General features: G+C 35.5%; 1 protein-coding gene across 1 annotated transcript; it reads right to left on the reverse strand.

Moving 5' to 3' along the window:
* Positions 1-6907: 6907 nt before the first annotated feature.
* LOC122070555 (cyclin-D4-1-like) lies at positions 6908-8976 on the reverse strand. Its single transcript, XM_042634738.1, has 6 exons — positions 8460-8976; positions 8270-8356; positions 8049-8168; positions 7761-7965; positions 7533-7660; positions 6908-7441 (listed from the first exon to the last, which is right to left on the reverse strand). Exons 1-6 carry the CDS (start codon positions 8721-8723, stop codon positions 7241-7243), a joined length of 1005 nt encoding a protein of 334 aa, XP_042490672.1. The 5' UTR covers positions 8724-8976; the 3' UTR covers positions 6908-7240.
* Between the last annotated feature and the right edge of the window lie 4781 nt (positions 8977-13757).

Consider the following 13757-nt stretch of genomic DNA (forward strand, 5'->3'; position numbering starts at 1 on the left):
CTTGTCCTGTCATATATAATTAGCATATAATGATACACATTTTTCTTCGTTTATAATGCAAGTAGCCAATCCAGCAATATTTTTTCTAAGGGACCATCGAACATATCAGTAATGTTGGTGTGTGCTCGGAATTAACAAAGTATGGATGTTCTTGTTATGGTTAATAAGTATAGGGTCTTGTGTTACATTTCTCAAGTGAAAAATCTATTAGTGTATTTGTTTTAAAACCAAATAAGGATTCGGCTTTACCTTGGTGAAGGTAATCTAGTTCCAAAGTGACCATAGCAAGTAATGATATAAGTATTAGGAAAAAAAAAAAACTAAATCATTAGCAGGAACATTCGTGACATTAAACAAAAACATTATAAGAGTTTGAAAAGAAGATGTAGAGAAGAATTCAATTCTAAACCCTAAAAGGTTAATTGCCCATGTCCTTTTGATAAATTCACAGAAGATGAATATGCCATAAAGATTCCATTTAATTGTGACACAAACCACATGATTAATCCATTTGAGTCCAAAACTCCATGCATATAAGGCCAACTGCATAACCCCATTTTTTTTATAACCTTTTTTTTTTTTTAATTATTTGATTGAATGCAAAGGAAATACTTATGAGTCTTGATAGCTGAGATTATACTGGTGGTTTCCCAGTTAATCAAAGTGTACGAGATTGGTTGGTCAAAGAAGAAATTAAAACTCTGGCCCTCACGACATGTTTTGTCAGTAAATAATGTACTCAAGCAACATCATCCTTAACTTGACAATGCCCACAAATAGTCATTGATCAGACATGCTACCCAATGTTATTTCTGTCAGTAAATGATGCACTAGCTATCACCCATCTCACCCAAAAAAAAAAGAAAAATCTTTAACTTTCCCTTAATGATCTTTGATCAAACTTGTTTTCCTTGGTAAGGCCTCTTATCCTTCCAATTTGTCAGAGTTTGATCATTAGATCAACTCATTAGTTTTTCACCACTTATTGCATTAATTGCCAAAGTGAAACAAAATTCTCATGGGCAAACTGGAAAAGTAATAAGGAGAGGGATAGGTATGTTAGCAGCTCACCTAGGAATTAGGTATGTTAGCGCATTTTAATCATAGGATTTGATCATCTTAAATATAATCATTAGATGAAGGGAAAAGATCTAAACTTTCACTCTACTGCTGCTACATCTTATCTCCATCTTTTTCTCTTACACCGGCAAGTTTGGTGAGGTAGAATGACTCCACGGTGTTCAAAGGAGATGCCTTGGAGAGAAAAAACGATGGTTTGGGTAAGTTGATGCTGATCTTCTTGTTCCAGTAACAGATCAAAGAAGCTTTAGCGGTGAATAGATTGTCTTCTCCGATGGAATTCTGGGCAGTTTCTTATTTTTGAGATTTTGATTTTTTTCTTAAAATTCTCTGTTTATTCTTCACCCAATTGATATAGTTCAGGAACAAATGGAAGATGACCGAATATCTTGAATTTTGTTTTCTATTCTACCAAAAAAAAAAAGGAATTTTGTTTTCTATGATTGAATTTAATCCCTAGTGTTTCCTTATTCAAAGATGGGAAGTGGAGGAAAATTAGTTCCTCGGCACAGTGGAAAGAGAAGGGTCCGTTCTAAAGAAGAGGGTTCAGATGATTTAGATGAAGGAAATTATACATCTTATAATTATCGATTACATTTCTTCCTTCGCTGGAGAAGATTCAAAGGAAACTTTTGATTTTGAGGCAGTAAGTGGCAAGAGTCAAGGGGAGGAGGAGAAAAGGGTTATTGGATTGAAATCCCGATCTGTTCTTCGAGATCAAAGGAAACCTAGCGTTAAACGTTCACACAAAAGAACAAGAATTTCTAAAGATGATGAAGTTGACCACAGCTAGGATGATGAGGAATTCTTGCCTAATGGGATCCATCATGTAGATGGAAGTGGGAGGAGGGTTGTTAGATTAAATCCAGACAATAGTTCTTCTAGTTGTATTAAACGTTCAAGGAAGAGAACCAGAGCGTTAGTCCATTACGATGAAATTGATGATGATGATGACCTCGTCGATGACGATGACGACGATGGTTTGGGTAAAATTTTTCAATCTCTTGCTTTCTGTGGGTTTGATTCAGAGAGATATAGAGAGAATAAATGATGGTTTGAGTAAAATTTCTTTCTTACAGTTGCAAATTTAAAATAAGAAAAAAGAAATATAATTAGGGCAAACTATGGTTGCCATTAACAAAAACTAAGGATTGTAGATGGCTATGAAATCCCTCTCAATTGAAGGGGGCATGCGGGATGAGAGAGAGAGAGAGAGAGAGAGAGAGAGAGAGAGAAAGACGATGAAGGAGATACAAATTTGTGGAAGGGAGGGGAGCCGGCTGTAGAAAAGTAAAAAAAAAGGTTATAGAGTGACGGTATTGGAAAGATTATGTAAGGTAATGTTTATGAATGGATGAGATCTTGTCTATTTCATCTAACGGCCAGAAGATGCTAGCATACCTAATTCTTAGGTGACCTGCTAGCATGCCTGTCCTTTTCTCAAAGTAAAATGAGTGAAAGTACAATGAAGCAAGAAAGGACTTCATTAATGGGGATGTTTGGTTGAAAATAAATTTAATCCTCCATGACAAGCATAGTACAGGTGAATTGGTTGAATCCAATATTTCAATTGTTCTTCCTTTGCACTCATGGTGTGACAAGAGTTACTGCATGATTCTTTCTTTTGATTCCACCTTAGAACCAATTAAAGGTTGTGACAAACCAAGAATCAATATATAACCTTAGTATGGTTCACTCTTTTTTTTTTTTTTTTTTCTAGTGATGAGTTTTCAAGTTTTTGACCTGATTGTCTTTCGGACTCATACTAATCCAACAATCACATGAATTGGATCATATTGGTTTCCTCTTCATTGATTCTTAGTTTGTGTGTTATATTATTCTTGCTTTTACTTGTTTTACCTACATGTGGAGAAAAGAAGCAATGAAACATGCTCATCTCCTTAACTCCTTAGAATAGTTTAAAAAAGAAAATTTCTTTTAAGATGTGAAAGTTTTTATTCTCTTATAACAGGTTTCTCTTCTTACCCATTAAAAAAAATATCTGGTTTTTAGCATTTATACTCATGGTTTTCTGAAATGTTGAAAATTAATGTAGATCTAGGTCAGAACTCAGAAGTGTCAGACCTAGTGAAACCTTTATAGGAAAAGGCTCTTTGAGAAGTTACACAATTTATCTCTCGTTTATCTATCCTCCTCACATGAAATGACTTTTTTACTTTTTTATGTACAAAACTGTTTTGTCATTCCTTATTGATGGGTTTTCAATGTCATTTTCTTTGAAAATCCTCTCTCATTTTTTTATTATATAATTATAATCTAGGAAGACAACTGCTTGCTCAGTTGATTAGTGATTTACGATAAAGTGCAAGCTCCTAGATGGTCAAGGTTCGATTTTCATATCTTCTTCTTGTGCATAAGGCACCCTACCCCTCTTCCACTCTTGTAGCTAGTTAAAGTCCCACTGGGTACATTGAGTAGTTAGATAGGGTAACCCCCCACCCCCCAAAATATAAAAATATAGGATGAAATTGCCACAACCATCAATGTACAGTTTGAAAATGAGATCCATATGAATGATACTTTATCCAAGACACAAGTTAATGTGGCGTGGAGATTCCTTAACGATAATGTGGGAAACCATCTCCCTAGAAAAAAATGTGATGTCTCTCATAGCATAAAAGAACTGAAAACAACATAAAATCAGATACCTTAAAAATGAAGGCTCCAAGAACATTATTTTTGCCCAAAATATTGTTTATTGAATTTCCCGTTTAAACTCAAACTAATGGCACATTATTTAAACTTTTTTTTTCTTTTGGTAAAAAGAACCTTGCCAGTCTAGGGTAAGTAAACACTTAGACTTGTGTGGGTGTAAAAAGACTGTGTTGCCCCCTCCTTTGTATATATTGAAGATGTTAGCACAAACTTTCCCATTGACCCACATGTTTAGATTACCCTACAACAGACCAGCATGATCCTTCACCCTTTATTTTTTTGTTTTTAATAATATAATATTTAAACCTCAGGTTATCAATGTGAAGAGAAGTATCTATAATTGTATTATGTATAGCTATTACACTGGACATTCTCTCCTTTTATTCAATTTGCATCAAGGGTATAAGAACCAGAGACACTGAAACGGACTTTTTTGAAGAGCCTCTTTATTTATTCATTTATTTTTAGCTTTAGAGTTTGGTTTTTGGGATGAATGTTCTTTTTTTCCATATGGCCAAGTCAGATTGGAGCCCAAAGTTTGTTAAGTGATATAACAAAATATTAAAAAATTAAAGATTATCACAAAAGGTTTGTGGACTCTTGAAGAGATATATAGTCTATACATGAGTGAATAAATACTTGAATTTAAACTTGAAATTTATACCTAGAATTTTACACATGATTAATTCAGACCTCCCTACACATCCAATGGTCAGTTTCTCTAAATCATTTCTCCATGTGGCAAAATCATCTTACTTTTCCAGCAAAGTTTATAATTATTTTGTTAAAAAATATTTTTGCTTCATTTTATTATTACTAACTTTTTGGATGAAGATACCCTAGTTAGTTTATTCGCGTTTAAAACGGCATCCCGTTTTTTTGCCGTTTTAAACACCGTTTACCGAATTTTTCACAGAAAGTCGGTAAAAAACGGGAACGGGGCTATTTGAAGTTTTTTTGCCATTTTAAACGCCGTACCGTTTTTTTGACAGTAAAAAAACGGATTTTAAAAAATATAAACGTTTTAAAATAGAAACGTTTAAAACGGGACTATTTATTTTGATTGTTATCTAGGTATTTAGAGAATTATTATGCCAATTTATGTCTATATATTGCCGTTTTTTTGACACCGTATTATTTAAATATAAACGTTTAAAATACGTATCGTCCGTTTTTTATTTTTTTCCCCGTTTTTACCGTATTTGACCGTATTTTTGACCGTCCTGTTCACGTTTTGATCCGTTTAAAACATACCCGTACCGAACAAAGTTTTTTTGCCGTTCCCGTTTTAACTAACAGAGGAAGATACCCTCAAGTGCAAGTGGAATTCCCCAAATGTGTTACATGAGGTAATGCTAATGCCAACTTACTTAAGAGATAATTAATAAAAAAATTAGTTTAATAGATCAAAATATAAGAATAATATAATACTATAATAAATAGTGGATCATATGATACTTATAGCAGGTCACATATGGTCCAAAGTTCATCCCTTTGCTACTTATCTAATAGTCGAATAAGAGGTAAAAAAAAAATTACCAGAAGGCAAAACAAAAAAAATAAATGTTGTCCAATATCATTCCCTCTGCCTTATCACATGGGATTAGGAAATGACCATCCTACCTCTCCTCTTGATACCCATGCATGTGCTCTGGCCGTTGGCCAAGCGGCAAACCGTTCTTATAAAAAATAAAAGATAACAAGGAATTAGAGAGAGAACCCTTTCACCATTTGTAGGGTTTCAAGAAACAAGAATCGAAGAATCACTAGGAGCCCGATCCATGTCAAAACTTATGATCTCCAATCTTAATTCTGCCTAATGATTCGATACAATCGATTCTAAAGAAAAAAAACACAAGAATCATTGAAATATTCTTCATATTGACTGATTCAAAGGCTTTTTCAGACCGATTTCAGCCAATTTTGATTCGATTCCATCCCAGATTACGCCTGTTAACTTGTCAAGTAATGGTGAGTAATTTCTACTACCACTAATTATGAGACGTAGTCAAGTAATGGTGAGTAATTTTCTAGCATTAAATGAGTCCAAACAAAATTAGTTAAATATTAATGTTTAGGATTACTGAGCTTAAGAATCAACACAATATTAATTAAATATTAATATTTAAAAATTCTTCTTATTTTTTTTCCAAAATAATATAAATTTTTGGTAAAGTACCATAATCCATCATGAATGGATTATGGGCTCATAACACCTATACCTCTCTCTCTCTCTCTCTCTCTCTCTCTCTCACAGTTAAGGTGTGCCGTACACTAAGTTAAGAACAAGACAATCTTGTAGTATTTAACGTAGAAGCATGATTACAGTTGGTAGGAGAAAAATACATATAATAAGGATCCGTGATTCCACCGGGACCCACAGACAAAAGTGGAAATCCATCTAATCAGATCTAATGAACCAATAAAATCGCAAAATTAAGTCAACTTATCCACAGAAAGAAAATCCAATGATAGCGATGGTTCTTGAACAATGGCGACAATCGCAGCCACATGAATATTCAATGTGGGACCCATGAATCTAGCTGTCTATTACTCCTTAATCTTCCCCGCCACCCCCTTCCCTCCACTTATTTCTTCATTAGTTTTACCTTGCTTCATGAATATTGAAGAGAGAAAGAGAGAGAGAGAAAGAGAGAAAGAGAGAGAGAGAGAGAGAGAGAGAGAGAGAGAGAGAGAGAGACGTGGGCTTGGAAGAAGTGAGAAAAGAAAGAAGAATGATGGTGAGTTGGCTGGCAGCCAAAATTGCATTTCAATGATAAAAAGCTAAGAAAATGACAAAAATCTCAAATCATCATTTCAAATTCTTTTTGGGACTCTCCACTTCTCTCAGTCTTGGTCTCTCTCTCTCTCTACAACCAGTGTCTCTCTCTCTCTACAAGGACCAGTGGGTCTTTGACCGTTGTGTATGCTTTATACCCTTGTATACCCTTTGTAGGTTGGGAGTCTCAAGGGTGCGCAGTGTTCAACCAAAAAGGCGTGTGTTAGCTACTCCCTCCCCCTCTGCCTCATTTTTTTCCCTCCCTCTCCCTCTCCCTCTCCCAAGTCTCCATTCTGACAGGTCGGCTGCCTCTCCTTTCTCTCTGTCTCTCTCTAGACACAAAATATGCAATTATACAAGATAGCCAATGTGTTCTCTGTCAATGACAATATTACCCTCAAAATAATTTAGTATTTTCATAATTTGATTATCTATATAAGAAAGGGTTAAAGCTTAAGCCTAATTAATAGCCAAAAAAACGAAAAAGGATAAAAAGGAAGGGAAGATGGGCACCAGCCAGCCTTACCAAAGATTAAACCTCTTCCCCATCTCTCTCTGTCTCTCTATCCTTTTTATGAGTTTTTCTATCCTTCCTCCCCCTTTTTGTTTTCTTCGTTCTTTTAGAATTCTCTTCAAAAGTCAAAGTCTTCTTCTTCTTCTTCTTCTTCTTCTTCTTCTTCTTCTTCTCTTTCGGAGATGAAACATTTACAGACTCACCAGCATAGACGAAAGCAGAGACAGATATGAAGGAAGCCCATCACCTGTTGTTCCATTACTGCTGCTGTTGTTGCTATCGTAGCTCAAAGGAGTTGCTGCATCAAGTACTCCAACTGGGCTCAATGGCGGATTGGTAGTCCTCGAATTCATGACCTCTTGAACCAGTTCATAGCACTTCAAGACTCTCTCCTGAATCGCAGAAGCAAACCCATTAAAAATCGTAAAGTTTAATCAAGCAAACAAAACAATTCGGATTTTGGGTTTTTTTTTGTTTGGTCACCTGGTTTAAGTCAACGGAAGAACAGGAGTCAATGGCATTGCTCAAATCGATGATTTGGGTTTCTCCAGCTATAGAGATTGCGACAGCTAATGCGATCTCTGATGGACGAAATTCAAGGAATTCGACGCCTGTCCATTAGCAAATAAGGATCAAAGTCTATCAAATGTCGAATTTTTTTCTTTCCTTTTAGATTTCTAGTTTACTTTACAGAGGTAGAGATAAAGATACCTTTGGTTGTTGTTAGAATTAGCTCGACGGATCGAGGAACAACAGATTTGGGGTCTTGGCTTTCTGGGTTTATGAATCTCTGCAAGAAATAATCGATGAAGGAGAAAGGGGTAACTGCATTAGTCCTCCACTTCAATACTGATAGTAGGAGAAGCTCCATTTTCTGAATCGTTTTTGGTTCGAAGATCAGGTTTCCTTCTATCACCTGCAAAAATTAGAAACTCTTGAGCCCCATTTCAGGATTGAAAAACGATTTCTGCAGTTTTGATGATTAGTTACTGGATTAACCTGTAAATCTCCAGACATTGGAACATTGATTTCTTCCATTTTTGCTGCCACAGACAAGCAAGACACAGACAACAGCTGGTACGTCCATGACTCCTTATTGTTACAATCGTTACTCCCACGCTAGAAATTGGACCAAAAATCGAATTAATCGCTTAAGCGAAGAAGAAATGGAAATAAAAGCTTCTCATCTTCCGAATTGAGATTTATAAAAGAAAACTTACCAGAAGCTCATACTCAGATAAGAACCGATCCATGTAATTAACGGCTAAACAAGCAGTCAATGGCTCGAAGCTATAATGGCGATAAACCTTCAAAGAAATCACAAAAGAACTCTGAAAACTCGATCCAGGAAACTAAAGCGGGAAAACAAACTAAACAGAGAATATCAAGACTGAAAAATCAAAACCCCACCTTGTAAATCCAATCAACTGAGTCATTACGAGCGGAGACATCGAGGCCTCCGGATTGAAGCCTCGCCAAATAATCATCTCTGGGCATCATTTCCCGTTCTTTCTGAAGAAGCTTTGAAACTATCGTATAATCGGCCCAAGAATCACCAAGAAAAAGCTGCTGCAGCTTCCGTTGAGGATCACTTTGGCATTCTTCTTCGACCTCATCGTCTACATCGATGAGTGTGTAATCTTCGGTGCAAAGAAGGCTTGTGAAGCAGTCCATAGCCAGATAGCCAGTGTTATAACGACCCTTTCGGTCTCAGAGTCTTTAATTTACGTTTCAAGAATCCACCATTAAAGCTCTGAAGACGCTTCCCTTGAAGAGAAGAGAGACACACAGCAGGAGCAGGAGCAGGAGCAGGAGCAGGAGCAGAGGAGTAGAGACTAGAGAGAGAGAGAGAGATTTCGTGAACTGGGCAAAGCCCAAGTTTCGGGGAGAAAAAGAGGGGCTCGTCTGAGAGGTGGCTCCTCAATTAAAGCTTTGTCTTTGGGGCTTTGATTTGTGAAAAAGTAATTAAGAACAATGGAATTTTGATATTATGAGGTGCGACTGCAAAGATATGCTGATGTCAGTTCAATCTTTGCCACAGAGTGTACCCAATAGAACATAGATTCGAATCGGTTGGTGATTAAGGGCTATGGTTCATCCACGCTGTGGCCATAATTATGTGATGGTTATTTTTTTCTTTTTTTTTTTTGTCCTTCGTAAAGAATTGATGGCTGGAACGGGTATTTTCATCCTCTTTGAACCATTGTTGGAAAATCAGATTTTGTAACTCAGACTCGTCCTCTTTAAATCCTAGTGTATTGTAACGAATCATAGAAAATCATGCAAGTCATGTCAAATTTTCTCCTCTTATTTTCGTACTAGTCTTTCTCAAGCAATCCAAATAAATAAATTAAATAAGACAAGATACAATAAAAGTGTTTGTTTTTCAAAATTCTTTATGAAGCTTATCATTCATTGTCTCTTGGATAAAAGTGATAAGATTCAACTTGGAAATATCATGGTCATGAATCATGTTTTTTTAATTAAAATTTAGATGTATACATTCAATAGTCGCTAGATTCAATACAAAAGACTTTGGTCATTGAACATTTAACATCATTAGAATATATTGTAGTTCAAAACTACTTAGAAATGCCGACTTAAACTTTTGACAATAATCGGCCATTTTGTTGTGACTCGAGCAAAACAAATGAGTCTTGAATGACTTGGTATGATTTGGTCACAGTCTTGTCACTTTTTCATACAACAAGAATCTTCATGACTCTTGACCATGTTTTTAATCTTTTGACTAAACTCGGCCTAGTTTTTCTAGTCAAAACCCGATTTGCCAACAATGCTTTGAACATTTAATTGTCGAATTTATTTTTTCACATATAAAACGTCAAATTCGTGTCTATTAATGGATGTCGAACGAGATGGTCAAATAAACAGTCAAAAAAATAAAGAATAGCAAAAAACAGAAAATAGACAGTACTAATTTTAAACATGTAGATTTCAAATAAATAGGACAAGAAAAAAAAGAAGGTAGTATACATGTATAAAATAAGGAATTATTACATGAATACCAACATCTAATGTTCAAAATAACTACAGTATCTAACACTAATGCATATATATCTCATGTCCCATTATAAGTTTTATGACATATAATTGAATATCATCCAACACTAATTCTAAATTCATCCACCACATATGTCCAAGTTTTATTGAGCAATGTGGTTTAGTTATAAAGTTGTTTATTTTTGTCAACATAGTCAACACATTCTTTGAGTAATGTATATTCAATTTGAGTTGGGAGTCCATCATTTAGAAACAATTTTCAGCAAATGCATAAGATTTTATCTCAATTTCGAGATCTATACATTGATATTGAATTGAATGTGATACCATGGGAAATATAGGCCATTGAGTTAGGTTCAAATTGGTGAAAGAATCAGGTCGATCAGAGTTCGGGAGAGAAAGATATAGTCAATTAAATAGACATTATGTTCAACAAGTTAAGTATTGAAAAACACCTAAAAAGGGGAATGTGTTTAAACGTGTTTAGAATGAGAATACTTGCCGTTTATAGTTTTTTCCAATATCTTTGGGAAACATAAGGAAAAACAGTTTTAAAATGTAAAAAAATGAGAATAGGTTTAAAACAGAGTTTTAAATGCGATTTTGCTAACCGTGGTGGTGATATGATTTTTTTCTTTTTATGTGATATTTCAGAAAAGCTCACCCACATTTTTTTGTTCTTATATACTTCCATAGTTAACAGGGTTCAGTCCAGGTAGGTCGAATGATTTTAATTAAGTCAGCTCTAAGCTCTGTTCTTTACATAAAGTCTTGTCTTTTAATCCTGAAAATGTTTGCGTGCAATTAGATATCATTAACGCTAACTTTTGGAGAGGGGAATCTAATAATAAGAAAAAGCTTTCTCTTATTCCTTGGTCTTTTTGTTGTAAACCTAGAAACAAAGGTGGGTTAGGGTTTAGACTTGGCACAGTACATAATGAAGCTCTCTTATTAAACATCATATGGAGTCTTCTACATAATCCATAGTCGTTGTGGGGTAGGATTTTGAAAGCTAAGTACTTCCCCAATAATAGTATCTGGGTATATAAGTTCTCTCTAAAGAAGGGATCATGGATCTAAAACAATATCTCTTATTATTATTCTATTCAAATGAAGTAGAGATTGATTGGCACCATTTTAAGGGATGTGCTTGGTCCAACAGTAAAGGTACAAATGTTTTTTACTTCGTGGTCAAGCAGTCGAAATAGTCTCTCGACATTCTCAGGGTAAGACTGCGTAGTTCTCACCCTCTCCTTGCACCTCACACATGTGAGAGCTTTGTGCCCCAGGGAGGCCCTTTTTTATTGATTGCCATCTTTTCGTCTCTTGTTCTTCTGGTACAAGAATTTGGGCAACAATTGGAATTAAGATGTAGGGTAATGTTCTCCAATCTCCAATAATGGAAAATCTGATACTTATTTTTTCTTGTTTGCGTTTTCAATTACTTGCTACATTTTATGGGATAAGAATCGTTGCATGGCAACAGGTTTTCAATCCACCAAACAATAACTCAGTTTTATCCCAATTAATTAGGGTTTGCTATATGAATCCTTGCCCTCCAATCATCAAATAAGCTTTTAGAATCTCTGTTTAAAGGGTTTGATTAGGATTCTTTCCAGTGCTAGCTGCAAACCTAATACACTAAGGGTGGCGTTTTCCCAATGCCAACTACCAAGTACCAACCTGACGCACCAACCTTCCTCCTTTTTTCCAGGATGGGACCGACATCAAATGCTAATAGAGTTTAACATGTTCCAAACCCAATCCCATTAAAATCTTGAAGGATATTGATAAATGGATTTGCCACTTGAATTTGGTTACATTCCTCGTGATCCTAGTGCGTCTTACTCCCTTATTTAACCCTCCATTAATATTATGGATTGTTGTCATCTAGTTGTCATATTATGATATATAATGGAAGTTATATCGAGGAAAAATATAAAGCATAATGAGTTTCTTTTATGACAAGGAATTGTACTTTGGTTTTACAAGTAGCTTACAAGAAATCGAAAGCAGGAGCAATGTACAATGGACTACAAAAAGCAAGGGAATTGGGAGTCACTTCCATAGATATTAGCACTTGGCCATGGGAGATATTTACTCTTTTATTGGATATTGACTCTTTTCAAGCTCTATACTAAAGTTTGAATCTCTAAACAGAGGCAGAGACCTAATAACATAGCGCATAGGTTAGCTCCCAAAGCTAGGGTTGAACCCCTCCCCCTCTCTCTTGTTTCTTTCTTTTCTTCCTCTCTCCCACCTTGCACTTTGAAACCCACAACCACCTCTACCCCTTCCCACCACCGCCCCTGCCCACCACCCTTGCAGACCATTGGTTACTGTTAACACCCACCCATGGTCACCCCATCTCAAGTAATTGCCACCAGATGATTTCTGATGAAAACATGTCTGCACACGGCAAAGAGGGTAAATTTCCCTTTTTACCCTTTAAATCAAAGAATCTTAGACATTTAAACTATTTTGTCTAAACCATTATCACATTGTTACACGTGAAAATTATATTATTAACTCATATGTTAAAAATGAAACCAGTTATGTTGAAGGGTATTTGAAGTCCGATTACAAATTTCTGTGTGTCTAAACTCTAGAAATTGATTTCAGTTCACCAAAATTACCTACACAAGCTTTTTACCTGCTACAAGACGGATTCATCACCTCATGAAAAGAAAGCCAGAGTTCTAGTCCTAAAGCTAGGGTCGTTGCCAAAGATAGGGACATTGATGGAGAGGCACAATGCTTGGAAGGTAAATGCCTCCAAGTGATATGCTTCTATCAATGTCGTTGTCTCCGATGGTGGTTGGATTTTTTTTTTTTTTTTTTTTTTTTCGTCCAAGTGAGAGAAACTTAATATCCATCCAAAATTTAAAATGTTATTAAGATATGAGATTTTAAATAGTTCTCTAACAATCAGTTTTACTATTTCTGTAATAGAGAATCAGAATTAAATTTAAATTTTTCAAAAAGAGTTTGACCTGCTGGTGTACTGGATCTTCGAATAGAATGGTTGTTTAATGACTCCAACTTTAGACTATTTAGGTCCCTCCTTGCTGATTTTACCTCTATAATGGACAGTAGGTGGTGGTTCTTCACTGTCCTATTAACAACTTCATAGTATATATGGGTCCACTGTAATCATGTTTCTAAACCCTATGTGGTGCTCAATAATGTTTCAAAATGGGTTTCTGATCTCCAGTTGTATACATCTTCTCATATTTCTGTTACTACTGACATGCGTCTCTTGTCTATCTTTATTTTCTTTACTGGATTACATCATGCCAACTGAGAATCATGATGTGTTAATGCTCTATGGTGTGTTTGATCAATTTTATTGCGCGTCTGGATCGAACTCTATTATATTAATCCATGATTTATAATCCATAATTCTAATCCTATCCCAATCATTATGTGGTGTTCAATAACCTATGGTGTGATATAGAGGATGATGATTCACAAAGAAATAAAATATGATGAAGTATAGGAGTGTGCCCAGACTCAAGAGTGTTATGTGATCATGTATTTGTTCAAAACTTAGAAGAAATTTTTTGGGAGATTGGGTATGCTGACGGCTTTTCTGGAGCTAGTGGCTCAACCAATGGAAGAGCTAAGATTGAAGGGGTATAGGGACTTTCCAAGGGCAGGAAGTAAGAGATAAACATAGATTTGGGT

This window comes from Macadamia integrifolia, unplaced genomic scaffold, assembly GCF_013358625.1.
Source record: "Macadamia integrifolia cultivar HAES 741 unplaced genomic scaffold, SCU_Mint_v3 scaffold944, whole genome shotgun sequence".
NCBI classification, from domain to species: domain Eukaryota; kingdom Viridiplantae; phylum Streptophyta; class Magnoliopsida; order Proteales; family Proteaceae; genus Macadamia; species Macadamia integrifolia.